The 17363-nt window shown below is 43.3% G+C and overlaps 1 protein-coding gene across 1 annotated transcript in view; it reads right to left on the minus strand.

The window, feature by feature from the left end:
• Nucleotides 1–17363, minus strand: part of CDH23 (cadherin related 23) — a 397278-nt gene that overhangs the window by 71974 nt on the left and 307941 nt on the right. The window contains exons 30-37 of the mRNA XM_060274909.2: nt 15165–15300; nt 14036–14424; nt 13844–13945; nt 12689–12691; nt 9650–9799; nt 7571–7699; nt 5181–5309; nt 4430–4657 (exon numbers count right to left, since the gene is read on the minus strand). Coding sequence (XP_060130892.2) covers nt 4430–4657; nt 5181–5309; nt 7571–7699; nt 9650–9799; nt 12689–12691; nt 13844–13945; nt 14036–14424; nt 15165–15300 — 1266 coding nt within the window. The remainder of the gene's footprint in view (nt 1–4429; nt 4658–5180; nt 5310–7570; nt 7700–9649; nt 9800–12688; nt 12692–13843; nt 13946–14035; nt 14425–15164; nt 15301–17363) is intronic.

Raw genomic sequence — 17363 nt, forward strand, 5'->3', positions numbered from 1 at the left:
GCCTTAGCTCAGAAGCATGTTTTAACCAGCTCCCGTTAATCTGGTTTCATAGTCTATTTAGCACATCCATTGCAAACAGTGGAAACTGCAAGGCAAGGCAAGGTATGGCATGGCATCTCAGGCTCTTTGACTGATCATACCATATTCATTAGCGGATTAAGCCCTTCCAAGGCATGTGGGTTTGCAGAGAGTAACTAATGCTTCTATTTCCAAGAGAGACCTCACATCAAAAAATAATAATATACAAAATATGTAGGTTGTGATTATTTTTAATACATTTATAGGAATAAAAACCCAGTAATTTCTAAATGATGCTAAGAGATACATGCATGAGACTCTTAATCTCAGGGTTGTGGGTTCGAGTCTCATGTTGGGCAAAAACCCCCCTCAGGGGGTTGGGCTAGATTGACCCTCATGCTCCCTTCCAACTCCACAATTCTATGATTCCTGCCCCAGCAATCTTTACTTCTTCCTGCGTTCAGTATTTAAGTTATTCTGGAAAGTTTGAAGTTCGTACAGATTAAGAAGAAGAAAGTTAAGGCGTCTTAAGAAGAAAGATATTTGCTGCTTGCCGTAGATGAGAGAACACAAGGAGTTTGACTGTACAGATCCTCCAACATTTAAAATACATATGAATTAAGAACAGAGAGTGAAGAAAAGAGAAAGCAGACGTATTAATGACATGAGTAAATTTACTCTTTTAAATTTATTTTGCTTGCTCCTGCTAGTAGGAAGCGGTGTGTGTGTGTGTGTGTAAAGGTAACTGTTTGTGTAAAGGTAGGTCTGGGAACGGCTTATCCTACGTGAACATACCAGCTGCTCTGATAGTACTTCTGAATGTTTTTTATATATATATATATTAAATGTTTTGTTGAGAAAATAAAAGGTTTATTGCAGCTACATTTATCTTTTGCCATGGGAAAAAAAAGGATGCGGGCAAGTAATATATTCATCAAGAACTCCAACAGAATCCATAGACCAGACTTCCAACACTCACCGCTGATCACATGAAACTGCCTTATACTGAACCAGACCACTGGTCCGTCATTACTTATTCTGACTGGCAAATCGGTCTCAAGGAGGGCTTTCCTCATTACCTGCCACCTGACCCTTTTATCTGGCTGATGATGGGGTCCCTCTGCATGCTTCTCCAATGCACTGCAACGACCCCTCCCACTCACTGATATTTAGGTTTCTAATAAAGTTATGATGTTTCCATAAAATATAATGAAGTTAGAGTGGATTGGAATTGAGTAATTCATAGAATCCCAGACCCGGAAGGATCCCCAGGGGTCAATCAGATGACCTCCCAACCTCTGCTTAAAAACCTCAAAGGAAAGAGAGTCCTTGTTTTTGGGGAATAACAACTGTATGAGTGTAAGATAGCGTAGACCACAGTATCAAGATGCAGCCCATCCCAGTAATGTCCCAAATGAAACTTTCACTAGTTCTTTCTCAAGACAGGAGTATACACTTTTAAGAATGAGAAATGACTCATATTTGCAGTGATTGTTAAATATTCAATTGGCATGGTAACAAACAGCATCGGAGTAGGCTGCGGAGATTGGGACTATACTTCCGGAATAGTGGCGAGATGATATGAAGGCTTAGCAGAGAAAATTCCTCATGGGAGATGGACAGAAAGCTGTGGAAGTGATGGTACACTAAAGATGCTTTGACAGAATCTGTAAAAAGTCATGCCACTGCTAAGCATCCTAGGGTTTAGAATTAGTGTAGCATAATGCACTCCACCATGCAACTAGTACTGCTGACTAAGGCCATTTCCTCTTCTTAGTCCAAGAAGGTTCTGGGAAGAAGTTAGCATATCTTAATGTTCAGCAGCTGTTCACTACTACAACTTCGCTCAGCAATAAATAAACCACTAGAAAAGAAGGGGGGAAATGTGCAAAAAGTTGCCATGCTTCCTTTATTTTGTTTCCTCTTTTAATGCTTTAAAATTTGTGGCTTCTCTGTTCTCAGCACCACTGTAAGTCATAGCACACTATCTTAACAGAACTTATGGGCAGAGAGGATATGCAGCAAGCAGGAGCTCAAGATTAATTGATATTGGCTCAAATGATATCAATCATTTGAATCATTTGGTTCCCAGAATCATTAGGTTGTATCCAAATGGCTGTTGCATGTTGTGGTGCTGGAGATCATATGCAGGAGGAAAAGGGCTTGCGAAAGTAGTATATGGTTTTGCTGCAAGACACAGCTTTTTAATGGTACACTACATTTCTAAGCATATTTTCTAGGCTGAACATAGTAAAATTTACTGTCAGTTAAACATGCTATGGACTGTGTTTCCAAACTGTTTAGACTAGTGGCGTTCTCAGTCTCTTTTTGGATCCAGGATACTGATTACGTAATCTCAAAACTCCTCATCCTAAAAAACAACAACCCTGTGTGGATGCACAACAGAAGTTACTCACAACCTCTGTTTTAGTTTGAAAGAGATACACGTGAAAAGAAGATGTCTATTATGTAAAAGTGGCTAAGAGATGGCCAAAAATGGGAAGTATTCAAAAGGAGAAGCTTTGCATTTACATTTTCCAAACTTGTTTGTTCCTGTTATTCTATGAGCATGAAAACACGTAGGCTACTTCCCTGTTGTTATTACACAAAGCATAAAATAATTTAGAGACCATAAACACAGGAACAACATTAATAATAGTTAGAACTAGAACATGGTATCAAATATGTGCAAATATACTGCAAGGGAAGCAGATGTTTACTTCACTGACTTGCATTTCTCCAGTTATATCATCCAGTGGAAATCAGCACAGAAAAACAACGAACCCCAAAACAATTGCGAAATGCACAATAAGCCAAGTACATGTGTGAATGGTGAACTGTACATCTTGCATTTCTGGTGTGGAGGAAAAATAGCTGTTGGATAGGGCAGCCTCCCAGCTTGCATTTCAATACATGAGAAACCAGACAGACAAGAGACAGATTATGAGTTTCAGGAGCAGCCTAAAACTGAATAAACACTCATTCTAGTATGGAACAGGGCAGCTATCTCAGGTCAACCTGAGAGAAGTTATTAGTCACCAGGTAAATCAACAGCCAGAAATTCTCCTAGCACAAATATCTGCAACCAATCATTGAACTGGAGTAGAACCAGAAAGTTGGCACTTAAAATCAAAAAGGTGGCAGAGCACCTTTTAAACTGATCCCCCCTCTCTCGTAATACTAGAGTCCTGGGTCATCCACTGAATGCTGGGAGATTCAGGACAGACAAAAGGAAGTGCAGCTTAACAAAGAGCCTAGGTTAAACGATGGAAATGGCTCTCACAAGTTGTAGCAATGGCCACCAACTTGGGACAGCTTTAAAAGGGTATTAGCCAAATCCATGGAAAATAAAAGTTGTCAATGACTACTAGCCACAATGGTGGGCACATCCTGCCACTGCCATCTGCAGGTGCGCCTTGCCGCTGTTGCAGGTGCACCACGCTTCTGCCACAACCCCACCCTTGCCTCCTCCACTGTCACGCCCCACCACTGTTGGGCCCCACTGCTGATGCAGGTGCACCCATGGAAGAAGTGGCAGCAGGGTACGCCCATGGAGGTAGAGATGATGGATTTTGCCGCAAGAGGCAAAACTTCCCAGGCTAGCCCCGAGAGGATAGTGCTGTAACACTGTAGGTCCCATCTATGGGCTTCCTATAGGCATCTGGATGGTCACGGTGAGAAGAGGATGCTGGGTTAGATGGGTCTCTGGTTGGTGCTTTGTAGGTAGGAGTAGCAGAGATAAGAAACTCTAAGGTTAGTAGTAAAGGTAAAGGGACCCCTGACCATTAGGTCTAGTCGCGGATGACTCGGGTTGCGGCGCTCATCTCGCGTTATTGGCCAAGGGAGCCGGTGTACAGCTTCCTATTTATCTACTTGCACTTTGACGTGCTTTCGAATTCCTAGGTTGGCAGGAGCAGGGACCAAACAACAGGAGCTCACGCCATCGCGGGGATTTGAACCGCCGACCTTCTGATCGGCAAGCCCTAGGCTGTATGGTGTAAATCCTTTCCAGTTACTTTAAACAGGTTCCACCACTGTGCCTATATAAAAGCAGTATTTAACTGACCAGCATATTTATAAATGTGTGAGAACTTGTTCTGCTTTACCTCCGAGTTCTAAGAGGCAACACAATCTGGATATCATGAATGTATACACTCTCTGTAATAACTGGACGGATCACTAAAATTATAACGTGTGTTTGCGTGACCTTAATGTTAAATATGGACCATGTACTGAATCTGAAAACACAGCATTTTCAAAATAATCTTCCAATTTCAGAACTAGATGGAACTAGGCAAATCCACCCTGCTCAGTTTTTCGTGGGACCTTTATCCCACAATAAGTGTATTCAATATTACTCAAGATCACTGCCAATTGCAAAATGTGGCATCGCATCATCACCACCACATACCGAGAGGGCTGGGTTGCCTTCGTCCTCCACAGTGACTACCAGCTGGTAGAACTGCTGCCTCTCACGGTCTGGAGGGGAAGGGCGGGTGGCGATCTCTCCGGTCACTCTGTCCATGCGAAAGGTCAGTTCCTCATTCCCTCGAGTGATGTAGTAGGAGAGGACACTGTTGAGGCCACTATCCCTGTCAGTTGCTCGCACCTGAGCCACAGCAGTACCTCCACCCACGTTCTGTGAGCACAAAAAGAAATGAATATTAGTCTGGCATATCTATATCTATACATACTTCTCTAAAAATGGAACTGTGTCATAAAATTTGGATTTGGGATTAGGCAAAGACTCCCAGATGGGTGGGGTATAAATAATAAATTATTATTATTATTATTATTACATCATCTTCCTACGGCAACAGATAGACTAGAACTGGTTTCTTATTGGAGCTCTTGTTGTTCAACGTGGGACTCACAAGCAATTCGAGAGGATTGGCCAGTTCACCAAATCAAAAGTTCCCTCAACCTGATAGAGAAGCTACACGTTGGACACAGGGGCCAAAATTTTATATCTATTAATTTAATCTGGATGGCACAATGAGCAGGGCTCTGCTGCCTAAACCCAGAAGGACATTGTCAAACAAGATTCTCAAGTAAGTGTCTATATATGTTGCAGAATATGAGGGGCTGTTGGGGTTAGAACCAGATCTTCCTTTTGCACAAATAACTCTCTTCACAGAAAGCCAGCAAGCAGAGAAGCTTACCTCATTAACACTAACGTTGTAACCATATGGATTTGCAATAACTGGTGGATTATCGTTAACATCCAGTATATTCACTCTTAAGGTGTGTTCTTTCCTGCGAGGTGGGACACCTCTGTCAGATGCTTGAATCTGGAATGTAGCACAAAGGTTCTAATCAGGAGAAAAGCTCATAGCCTTGGTCAAGCCTGTTACTTAACTGAAATGAGAATGGCCTAAATACGTAAACATCCCATAGCCATGAAGCTCTGGCATGAGCTAAGCCAATCTCTCCCACACACCCCATCACATATTTACCTACTGGTTACTTTATGGAACCTGGAGTATGTATGTGCATTAGTTTATTTGTATAAATAATGCATATAATATGCAAGAGCTGTTTGTATTTTTCATGGAATGCTCCATTATCTCTTGACCAGGAGCCCTCAGACATGGACGTCTGTTAATTTGGCTCATATACTAATTTCTGACTCAGCTCTACCAGACATACAGTTCCCTGTTCCTTGCAGAAGGCCTCTCCTCTCCTCTCCTCTTCACGGAGGGGAGGTGGAGGTGTTGTGAGCGGGAACTGCTTCCCGCGCTCACAGGGGGCTTAGTCAGCCCCCTGCGTCACTGAGTCCTGTGCCCGCATCACGCCCACCGGCCAGCCTATACGCCTGGGTGGGGGCATGCCTTAGCTGTATTTGAATGACCACGGGAACATGCACTCTTCCTTCTTGTTCCTCCCTCCCTTAGGCTTTGCCTTCGTTTCTTGACCTTGGTGTGGACTTCGGTTGATCGCCTTGGTTGTCCAGGGGGCCTGGTAGGATTTTTTTTCCACTTGACAGATTGGCACCAGCCAATTGGTTTTTTGCCTACTTCGTAGCAAATCATCACAACTTTGTAAGGTTTGGAGGTTAGGCATTGAAAAATGCGTTGTGTGTCGGAGGGGAGGTTGTGGCCATCATCTACCGCTCCCCTTGAAGGGTATTCCGTTAAAGGAATCCGGCGATCGTGTTTCCTGCCCGATGCCTTAGTGGTGGCTAGGGCCATGGCTCGACCCCCTGGTGACTCTAGGGGAAAGCTTCCAGTTGATTTGCATCAACAAGCCTCCCCCTACTGGTTGTTAACCCTTGTGTGACTCCTGGCACAGCGGGCAGGAGTCAAGTATAGTCTGTCCGATCCAATGCCTAAGCCAATACCACTCACATTCTGTAACCAAGTTGTGGCCTTTTTTAGCCCATTAACCTAAATACGTGTGTCCATATGTATTATTTTATCTCCAAGCGGGGGTGGGGCCTTGACTCACAAACAAGTTCCCCTAGCCCTGAGCTACATTCCCCCATCCATCTGTTGCTCCTGAGGGGCTTCCTCTCCAAATATTCAGTTGTGTATGAGATCTATGAGTCCTTAGCATGCCTAGTAGCACCATGCACAGAACAATGCAACACAAGAGACTGTCAAATAGCTCTACTTTGACGTAAGATGAGTAAACAGAGCAGCAGAAGTAATTGCAGTGAACAATCTTAAGTGTGGTCTGATGGTGATGGATACAGCCAGGTTTGACAATTAGTATTACTAGAGAATCATTTTGAACAGAAGAATGTATGAGCTGTTCGGCAGTGGAACTTGCTGCCAAGGAGTGTGGTGGAGTCTCCTTCTTTGGAGGTCTTTAAGTGGAGGCTTGACAGCCATCTGTCAGGAATGCTTTGATGGTGTTTCCTGCTTGGCAGGGGGTTGGACTGGATGGCCCTTGTGGTCTCTTCCAACTCTATGATTCTATTGTGGTAGGCTGATCCACCTCTTCCTCTGGTGGCAAGTTTAAGAGATGCCCCATGGTAACATAGCTTCACACTACTTAAAACTACAGCAGATTGTGTGGCCTTGGGAAAGTTGCTGTCCCAAGCAGGATAGTTGTGTACATAAAATTCCACTTTGGAAGAAAAGTTGGACAAAGTGGCATTTTTGTGTGTGTGTAAAAAACAAAACAAAACAGGAAAGTTGGAGCTGGAGGCTATGCGATTGCTCTTTGGAACTGCCACTGTGAAGTTCAGCTCTGAGGCAAACAACTGCAAGGAGTTACAGTCTTACTAAACCAATTACTTTGGCAATGAATTCCAATCTGTGTCTCAGAACAATTTTTAATATATTCAAATAATGTAAAATATATTGTTCCGAGCACATTTGTAGTTCAAAATACAAGGGATGCATTATTATTATTTTCTTATACAGGTGTTATCAAGGCAGTAAGTGAAATAATTGGCCATACTGTAAACATGCAGATGCTGCGATTACAGAGTCTAGACAACAATAAGTTGGCTAATCACATTTGGTATATATAGCTGCTTGCCTGGATCTGGCAAATGGTGTGATTGTGCAGCAAGCAACTTGGATTGTGGGCATCACTAAATTACCTTTAAAGTGTAGTGTTCAATCATTTCCCGGTCCAATGGTCTGGCCACAAACACTTCTCCATAGGTGTTGTTGGTTGTGCGGATTTCAAATGCCCTGCCTATGTTTCCTGATACTATAGAAAAAGTCACCTGTAAAAAGATAATTCATATATACAAAATAAATAAATAATAATAATCACAATGATGGCTGGGAGGTTTAGGGGATCTTGTGAATTCCATAGGAGAACAGTAGATCTATAAATTCAAAATGATGCATACGAAAGCACCTTTTCAGACTGAAACTGCTTGTGAAATTCATAACAGCGGATCATTTCAGGCAGCAAATTAAAGAAAAAACACACCACGCCTTAAACACAGAGTGCTTCCTGTTCCATACAGAGAGGACTTCCTTTTAGTACATTGTGGTGGTGAGAACGCTGCCATCTGTTTTTTTCAGGTCCATTGTCCCATCTGTCAGCTGTCAAGCAGCCTCTCGGCACCAAAGGAACTTGTTTATGATATTGTTTTCCCCCTAACACCTTTCAAAGCCATCTGCTCCATCCATTGCATCTTAAGAGTCCAAGTTATATTTAGTGCTAGTGATTTCACCTTGCAGGCAGGGAAACGCCACCACTGAAGATCAGGGCCTTACAGGAGCCAGTTCAAAGAACTGAGGGAAGCAGAAGGGCAAAGGGCTCCCATGATGTGAGGTGGGACTCACAGATTGGAGGTGGACTCTGTTGAGGCCAGAAGACTTTACTGTTGCCTCCTGATAGCAGTCAGGACGACTGGCAACGGCAGCAGTAGAAGTTTGCTTCTGTATAGTCCCTTCCTGATGGTAATATGTGAATTAGCCCTGAAGGAGAAACAGTGCCTATAGAGCAGGCACCCCCAAACTCGGCCCTCCAGATGTTTTGGGACTACAGTTCCCATCAGCCCTGACCACTGGTCCTGTTAGCTAGGGATGATGGGAGTTGTAATCCCAAAACATCTGGAGGGCCGAGTTTGGGGATACCTGCTATAGAGAGACTTACTGGGTTGTTGGTAGGATAAAGTTGCCATTTCACCTGTCTCAATGGTTGCACCAGAGCTTTCCATCACCAAGAAAGGACAGTGCAGAAAAAAGGTCTCTGACAAAATCCTTACACATTTTGTCAGGTGCCCCCTGGCCCACCCAGGCGCTAGCAGTGGCAGGCCTATCATCCCTGCTAATCCCATCGGACCTCAACAAAAATCCCGAAATCAGCTGCACCTGCTCAGTCTTTCAGTGGATAAGAGCAGCCCAAGAGAATAGCAAAATGGTGTGTCCCCTCTCACTCCCAGTAAAAGTTCCTTATGCATTTCACCTGGATAGCATTTCTCAACTAAAGGCAAAGGGAGTCGATAATGTGTGTGTGTGTTTGGGGGAGAATGCACGCACGCACGCGCACACACAAGCGACAGTGCTTTATACTTGTGCTTCGATGTCACATATGGCTGTGTGATTCAATCTACAATATTTCTCCTTCAGAGAACAACCTTGCACTCCAATGCCAGCCAGAAACTAGACTGTAGATTTTTTTTTTAAAAAAATGTCAGCTTCCCCTTTAAAATCAAGTTTATTGATTACAAGGCCATGAAGGATGCAGCTGTTTCAGAGCTGTTATTTGTGGAACCCAACAGATCTCTGCACTCTGATGATGCCCTATGTAAGACAACAGAAGCTTTGATGAGCAGCCTGGTGTTCTTCATCAGTCTATGAGGCTTCCTACATAGCTGTTTCTGAATCATGCGTAGGGCACATATATCTACTTGGAAAGGATCACGAGTTTAATCCAAAGCAGGAAGTATGCAATAACAATGAAACCAATTTGCCATCACGATAAGGGCAAAAAACCAGGGTTCACCAATTATAGCTTCTGTATATTGCTAACTCACTATGCAAATATCCACCATTCACCTTCAAAGTTCTTACACAGAAACTAGGTTTTCCTTAATTTTGATCCTATCCCTAAAGCACCAAATTATAATAAGCAAAACGTGACCGACCCAACACATCTCAACACCCTTTTGCTAACTCCACAGTAACTGTGCATTTTGAAGCTACACAATCATTGCTACCTGCCCGTTGCTTCCTGCATCAGGGTCCCTGGCCAAAACCAGAGCAATTCGACGTCCAACAGAACTGTCCTCTGCTACGCTCACAGATGAGTCGGAAGTAATGTCAAACTGTGGGCTGTTGTCATTCTCATCCAATATGGTGATTGTAACCTGTCCAATGGAGAATGTAGATATGAATAAGAGCTCTGTCTGTCTGTCTGTCTGTCTCTCACAGACACCTGTGCTAGAGCTGGGGAGAAACAGTGATTTAGCCAAAAATTCATTAGATTGACCTTATAATGTGAGGAGAAATGATTTCGTGAAATTGATCCACACAATTTTATTTCTCCAAATTGTTTAACAGATTCTTTAAGCATTGCCTATTCCTTGGAAGCATACTTAGCACTTAAAGAAAACAAACTGCTAGAGGAATGACCCACCCATTCTAGAAAAGTATCATCCTCTCTGTAACATCCCTTTTTTAATGGTGGCCGCCATTATGAATTTACTCAAATTTTAAAAACATCTTAGAATAGGCTTTCTGGAAAAAAGGCAAAATGATGACCATTCTTCCTGCCCCAGAAAATCACCCTACTCCCAAAATATTGGTGAAGCAAAACAGCCCATTCTGAGGTTGATGAAACGGCTGAGCAATAGTCATTGTCCGTGCGGTATAACCCTACTTTCTGCATAATCAGAGCAAACACAAGGACCCTTGCATTTACAGCTTGAATTGAAGCTGCTGCTGCAAAGGGATGCTCATGTTTGCAGCAAGCCCCATTTTGGGGTTGCATAAATGCAGATCCCAGCCAGCTTGCTGTAAGTGTTGATCAGCTGCTCAGCACTTACGACTCGTGGCAGGCACCAGCTGCACTATGGAATGCCCAGTGGAGAACTACAAAACACAACCAATCACAGCTGGCTTCCTATAAGTGCCAATCAGTAGTTTGGCACTTCCAGCAAGCTGGCTTGGGGCAAGCATCAGTTGCACTCCAGACTTTGGAAACCCAGCAGCGCAGCCAATCCCAGTCAGTTTGCTATAAGGTGTTTACTGCGATCAGCTTCACTACTGATGGGGAACTCTGCTGTGCAGGGAAATCGCCGCAGGCTTGCTGTCACTGCCAATCAGCTGATGACACTAACAGCAAGCCTCGTTTGCTAGTCAACAATCAGGAGAACTTGAAGGCTTCTGAAAGCTTCTTGGTAGCGATGTCCCCACTTGTCCCTCACCTGCTATATAAGATATGACAGATGGGCATGGTTTGGGGGAAATTGGACCACAGGCCGAAATTGGCCCCTTGCTGGGTTTAAATGGTCCCATGGTCTGGAGTTATCTCACCCCCTGGGCTAAGGTATAATGTCTACGTTAAAAGGCAAAAGCCTTAAACTGAAGAACTAGGTCAGTGTTTCCCAAACTTGGGTCTCTAGCTGTTCGTTGGACTACAACTCCCATCATCCCTAGCTAACAGGACCAGTGGTCAGGGATGATGGGAATTGTAGTTCGAAAACATCTGGAGGGCCGAGTTTGGGGATGCCTGCTCTAACACTTCTGTATGGCTGGAAGAACTAATTCAAGTTTACTCAGAAGCAAATACCTCTCTGTTCAATAGGACTTACTGTAAACATGGACTGGGTCGTAGGCTTCATGTGCATTCAGGCACTTCTAATATAGCGAGTTCCTCTAATCTTCACAACCACATTGACAGAGGGAAGTGGAAACCTCCCATTTATTATAGAGGCTCTGCACAACACCTCACTGGTGTTGACACACGAGCCCATTTAGCAATACATGTAGCCCAGAAATACATGGAAATCCCAGCCCACAGTTACATTAGTCAACTCACACAGCATCAAAATATTCTCAGAATCACTTTGCTGTGAGAACTGCCATCAGTAGCTCATTTTTTTTGTTTTTTTGTTAAGGGATCAGGTTGTTATGGATGTGCCTCAGCTGCAGTCGTGAGTCCAGAATCACCCTGATAGTATTCAAGCTGTGTTTTCTGTCATTAGCTAAAGGAAATGCTGTCATATCTAAAAATAACTGTGCATGCACACACACAATACACAAAAGGAGGAGAAAAAGAGGAAGATGCTTTTATTTATGAGTCTTTATTTACCTGGTTAAAGGCTCCAGCTGCAGGGACAGGCAGCAGGGCCTGCTTCTAGAGGGAGGCTGAGACCCTCTCTCCACTTCTTTTAGGGTGATTTTTTATTCTTGTTGCAAAAAAAATCAATCAAAAGGAGAGGCATGCTTCTCCACTTCAAGAACAAGCAGCTGCTGTCTCCTCTAATCAACCTCAATTCCTTCCATTGTTGACTCTCTTTCGGCCCATTTTTTCCAACACAACATTCCCAAACCTTTGTTCAGAGATGTGCCTTATTATTATTATTATTATTATTATTATTATTATTATTATTATTATTCCTTCTCCTATTCCATTGCTGTGTTGTCTCACTTAAGACTTTGGGGGCTGAGCCCTACTTCAAGTAAAACTTGGGGGACTGAGGAGGACTGTCTATCACAAAACCCAATTTACTGTTTCTAAATTCCAGTGTACCCAGAATATGGCTGGGATGGACATGAAAAGATCTGAGAGAAAAACGACCCTTCCATCCACTCCCCTTTCAGTCTCAATCCTAGGGGGAAAGGGTTGCCTAGAAGAGTCACAAATGAGTCTGTGAGGCATTTATGTTCTGACTGGGTGCACATTCTTAGGAGCAGCAAGTCATTTGTTTAGAGAGGACTGAACAAGGCCTGCCTGGCAAGGTAGAACAGCTGTCTTCTTTAAAAGAATTTAGAATGCTGGAACTGAAATGTGAAGGTAACTTTGGTTCCCTGCATAGCTGGGAACTAGCTGCCTCAAAAGTGCTAGGGAATTCTAAAGCTTGCATGCACTTCAGAATCCAATAAATGGCATTCCTCAGCTTGCCTGTTTTGCATCCTATACTTGCACCCCACATGACAATGTATAGCAACAGCTACTTGCTTGAAAGCCACAACAAAGGGTCACAGGCAACAACAGAGGAAGGATAAACACAATGGAGGGGGAGCACTCTTACCTTCTGTTGGAGAGAAGCACAAAATAGGATGGAGAAAAAGAAGAAGAAGAAAAACAGTTATTAGATTTAAATCCTATTAAACAATGTGGTTTGAATTCAATGCTTTGGGAAAGGTCAGCTGTAGATGCAATGTAACAAGGCACAGATGCAATGAAAGGAAAACACAGGTGAACCATGTCCAAACTCTGCTATTGTTGCTTTGCCAATATCTTTCAGTCATCTAAGATACGTGGCATCCTCAACTATTTTGTTGCCAAGTCTCTCAACCAATTGAACACCAAGGACTGTTCAGGAATATCGATGTATTCCAACCTGCAACTTTCCCCCCTGGGAATTTGGCCCCTAGAAGCTCTTAGTTGCCCCAGGGAGGGAAGTTGCAATGAATGTTCACATGAAATGTGGCAAGCCCAAGATCACTGGATGCAAGAATGTCTTTCATTGTAACTGCTTTTATAATGTTTTAAATTGCATTTGTTTTAATAGTGTTGGATGCTTTTGCTTTTTTTTTTTTTACATTGTGACTCTGGGCTGCTTAGGACCAAGGGTGGGATATAAATTAGGTCAATAAATAAATAAATAAAACACGGTGGGAATCTGTGCCAGGAAGGAATGCTTGCCACGGCAAATGCCTGCATTTCGCTAGAAGTGCTAAATTTGTATCTGAAAACTGTTAATTTAAACACCTCAGATAACAAGGCTGTGCTCAGTGACAATATAAAACAATTCAGAAATGTTACACACACACACACACACACACACACACACACACACACACACACAGTCGTACCTCGGAAGTTGGACGCCTTGCGAGTTGAATGTTTTGGCTCCAGAACGCCACGGAGCTGGAAGTGAGTGTTCCGGTTTGCTAACGTTCTTTGGAACACAAACATCTGACACGACGTCCGCAGCTTCTGATTGGCTGCAGGAGCTTCCTGCAGCCAATCGGAAGTCGTGCCTTGGTTTCCAAACATTTTCTAAGTTGAACAGACTTCCGGAATGGATTCTGTTCAACTTCCAAGGTACGACTGTATAAGCTTTCCTGGGGAAACAATAAACTTTTCCTGGGTGGTGGTGAGGACCTAGCCTTGGAAAGAATAGCCAACTCAACACTGTCCTACCCTACAAAGCCAAAGGGTTACAGCAAAAATAGCTCACCACAGTTGAGTCAAGCTTCGGACCACCATCATCTGCAACAACAGTTAGGGTGTAAAAATCTCCTTTCTCTCGATCTACCTGTCCTTTGACTGTGATCACACCCTGCCAGGGGAAAAAACACACACGAATACATGAATTCCCAACGCCAGAGTATTATCTTAGGTGAAGGAGGTCCACCTGTAAACTACTCACAGTGATGCCATTTATTTTGAACAAAGACAGAGCCTGAGGATTTGTATTGGGGTCAAACTTGTACGTGATCTGGTTCAGGTTATCGATGGAGCGCGCCTGGACTCGGAGGACTTCAGATCCCAGGGGGATGTTCTCTGTGATCACTGCTTCATACGTGGCATTTGAGAACTGCACGGCCTCATCCAGTTCATTGAGGAGGCTGACATAAACACTGCAGAAGCCTTGGTTATGGGGGGGTGCTTGGTCTGTGGCTGAAACATTCATCAGATAGCTGGTTTTCGTCTCGTAGTCCAGGTAGTCGATGGTGGTAATGAGACCGGTGCTCTCGTCGATTTCAAACTTCCCCTCGGAACCTGAGATGATTTTGTAATTCACAAGGCCTCCGTTTCCTAAGGGGGGGGAAACACAGTTAAAGGTGCAAGGCACATGTAAGAAGCCATGATTCAATTGCACAGTGCTCTGGGATGAGAGATCAAAAATCCAGAGAGGTGCTTAAAAACTTACACAGCAACTTATAAGGAAAAAATAACGTATGTACTTCTGCGTCATATCTCAGGATTCCCCTGAATATATGTGAACCTCCCCATTGCACACGCATGGTCCCCATTTGGCTACAAACTTGTCGCATTCAGCACTTAAGTTCAGCATTAGAAGGAGCAATTGTACCATAGCTGCCAAGTTCCGGCCTGAGAAATAAGGGACTGGACCGGAAGTAGCAGACCGGAAGTAGTGCTGCTGCCATTTTGGAACTGGGCGGAGCATGCTCAGAAGCTACTTTTGATGCTGCTCTGCCCTGTTCCAAAATGGCCGCTGCACCAGAAGTCACGCTGCAGCCATTTTGGAACTGGGCAAAGCAGCATCAAAAGTCGCTTCTGAGCATGCTCCGCCCAGTTCCAAAATGTCCGCCGCGCCAGAATAAACCAGGGAAAAACGAAAAAATCTGTTTTTTCAGCTGGGAACAGCTGGAAAAACAGGGGTTTTCCAGGGAATACGGGAGACTTGGCAGCTATGAATTGTACTCCTCCACCAAGAATAAAGGCAACACTGACAAGCAAGAGACCACAAACACAAATCATGGCGAGTCACAATGGCCGGGGGGGGGGATGACTATTCCATGCTGTTTCTGTACCTGTGTCTCGATCTGTTGCCCGAACAACTGCAACAGATGTCCCGATCCCAGCGGTCTCACGCAGTCCCAGCCGGTTATATTGCCTTTGGGTAAATACTGGCACTTCATCGTTGACGTCTTCCACGTACACTATGACCTGGGGAAAGTTAAGGTGCAGTTAATTTATTTGCCCGGAATCTGTTCTGGAGAAAAAGAAGTGACACTTGATAAGGAAGAGGAGTCTTGATGTGGACATCACAGCACAGAATTATGGAGTTCTACTGGACCCAAAGATCAGTTCCATGGTGAAATATATGACCAGTCTCTCATGCCTCTTCACAACAAACAGAAACAACCTGTGTAACAAGCAGAGCGCAAGTACACTGCAGGAAGCTATCAGCAAAGCAAATATCTCCTGGTAATCAACAAAGAATAAAAACAAAGCAAAGCCCAGGCACCATAAGGGGGAAATTCCTTTCCATGGCAAATTGCTGTGATATGCCACTGAATATCTTGTCTCTAGCTGTGGCAAGTACTGTCGCCCCAGAGGAAAGGAAAGACAGCCGATATCATAAGAATCTGATCTTGGTGCAGTGCAACTGAGGCAAGCTGTGTAGAATTTTCCATTCTTTTAAAATTTTAAATTCTTACTTATTTTTTCATAAGCAGGTAGGTACATACAGATTATTTGTAACCAAAAGAAGACAATGAAAAGAATTAAAATGATAGAAAAAAGAAAGAAATAGCACAACTGACGGCCCCCTATCAGGGAAATGGTATAATGCTGCCAAAAATTAATACTTTTTCATTTTTGTTCTCTAATAAATTTTTGCTGGAGGTTCAGGATCAAAAGCTCCATCATCTATCATCGGGGTTAGTTGGCAGGCACCAGACGTTCCATACCTTGCTTGCCAGAACAGTCTGGATATTATGCGCATCATTTATGTATATAAAAAAAATAAAGTTTGCCAAACCTTAAAACAATTTCTCTTACTGACTTTGACTCTGCCTCAACCATATTTGATACACTCACTTTTCCATAATCATTAGAAACCAGACCTGATTTAAGCAAGCCTCTTTTCTCAGTTCCTCCCAATTCCCAACTTTTATATTCCATTCCATTTTTCAAGACAGCAGCTAGACCCTCCCTAATGTCTATTTCCAGCAGGTGAATTGGTGTTTTTGCATATTAACATGGCAGTAGCTAATTAATTAGGAAGAATGTAAAGTCCTTAAAAATGGATCAGTGTAATCCTGTGCGTGCTACAACAAGGTAATTGCTGAAGCCATGCTGCATAATTATAAGGGCAGGGGGAGCTGGCATAAAGCTGCCCAACACACTTGAGATTTCTCTCATTCCATTTGTCTGCAGCAAGCCTTTGAGATTATGAACAGAGGTATAACCCTGATACTGTCCATACTCACAAAATTCCATTCCGAGTGTAGCAGAGTCATAAATGGCTGTCAAAAATTTGTCATTAATTTTGTCATTTAATTTGTCATTAAATGGATTCTAATGAAGTTCCACTGACATTTGGTAAGGTCAAGAACGATTAGAAAATCTATTTTACTTGGACTCCCCACATTTTAGCAGGTTTCTCCTACCACAGAAACCACAACAGAATATACAGGATGCACGGGGAAATTATGAGGGCTTCTGCAGCATTTTAAGTGAAGGTGAGCTGTTGTGAGTGTTGAGGATGAGCTCCACCAACATGTCTCCAAAGCACTATGCAAAAATGGGGTCACCTGGCGTCATTGAGATGTCAGTTCCTTGGACAGGTGGGTGAGCTCTGCCCACTAGTCAAAGTTGGCCCATGGTGGGTGGAGAGGTAATTTCCCACCCCTGGGTTATATGAATGCACTGTTCTCTTCTAGATCTGGGGAGGTTCCTAGGCCTGAGTACACAGATCCACAGTAACTCACTTAAGTCCCTGCCTCAGACCTCAAGGTTTCTGATTCAAGCTGTGGGATATCACTGTGTTATGCATGTGCTGCTTTCAGAAATTCTTTATGCATTGACTTTGTTACTTAATTCATTCAGAGGAGCAAAGATATTAAACAAAGAACAAGTGCTCAAAAGTTCTCTGTTGGGAGAACAGTTTGCAAAATTTTCATCTCTGCGGAACCTATGCATATATATGCTCAGCATTTGATACTTTAAAAAAAATTGCACTCTAAAACACTTTGCAATTCCCCATTGATCTTCACCAAACTGTA

This window comes from Zootoca vivipara, chromosome 5 (assembly GCF_965207765.1).
Source record: "Zootoca vivipara chromosome 5, rZooViv2.hap1.1, whole genome shotgun sequence".
Taxonomy (NCBI): domain Eukaryota; kingdom Metazoa; phylum Chordata; class Lepidosauria; order Squamata; family Lacertidae; genus Zootoca; species Zootoca vivipara.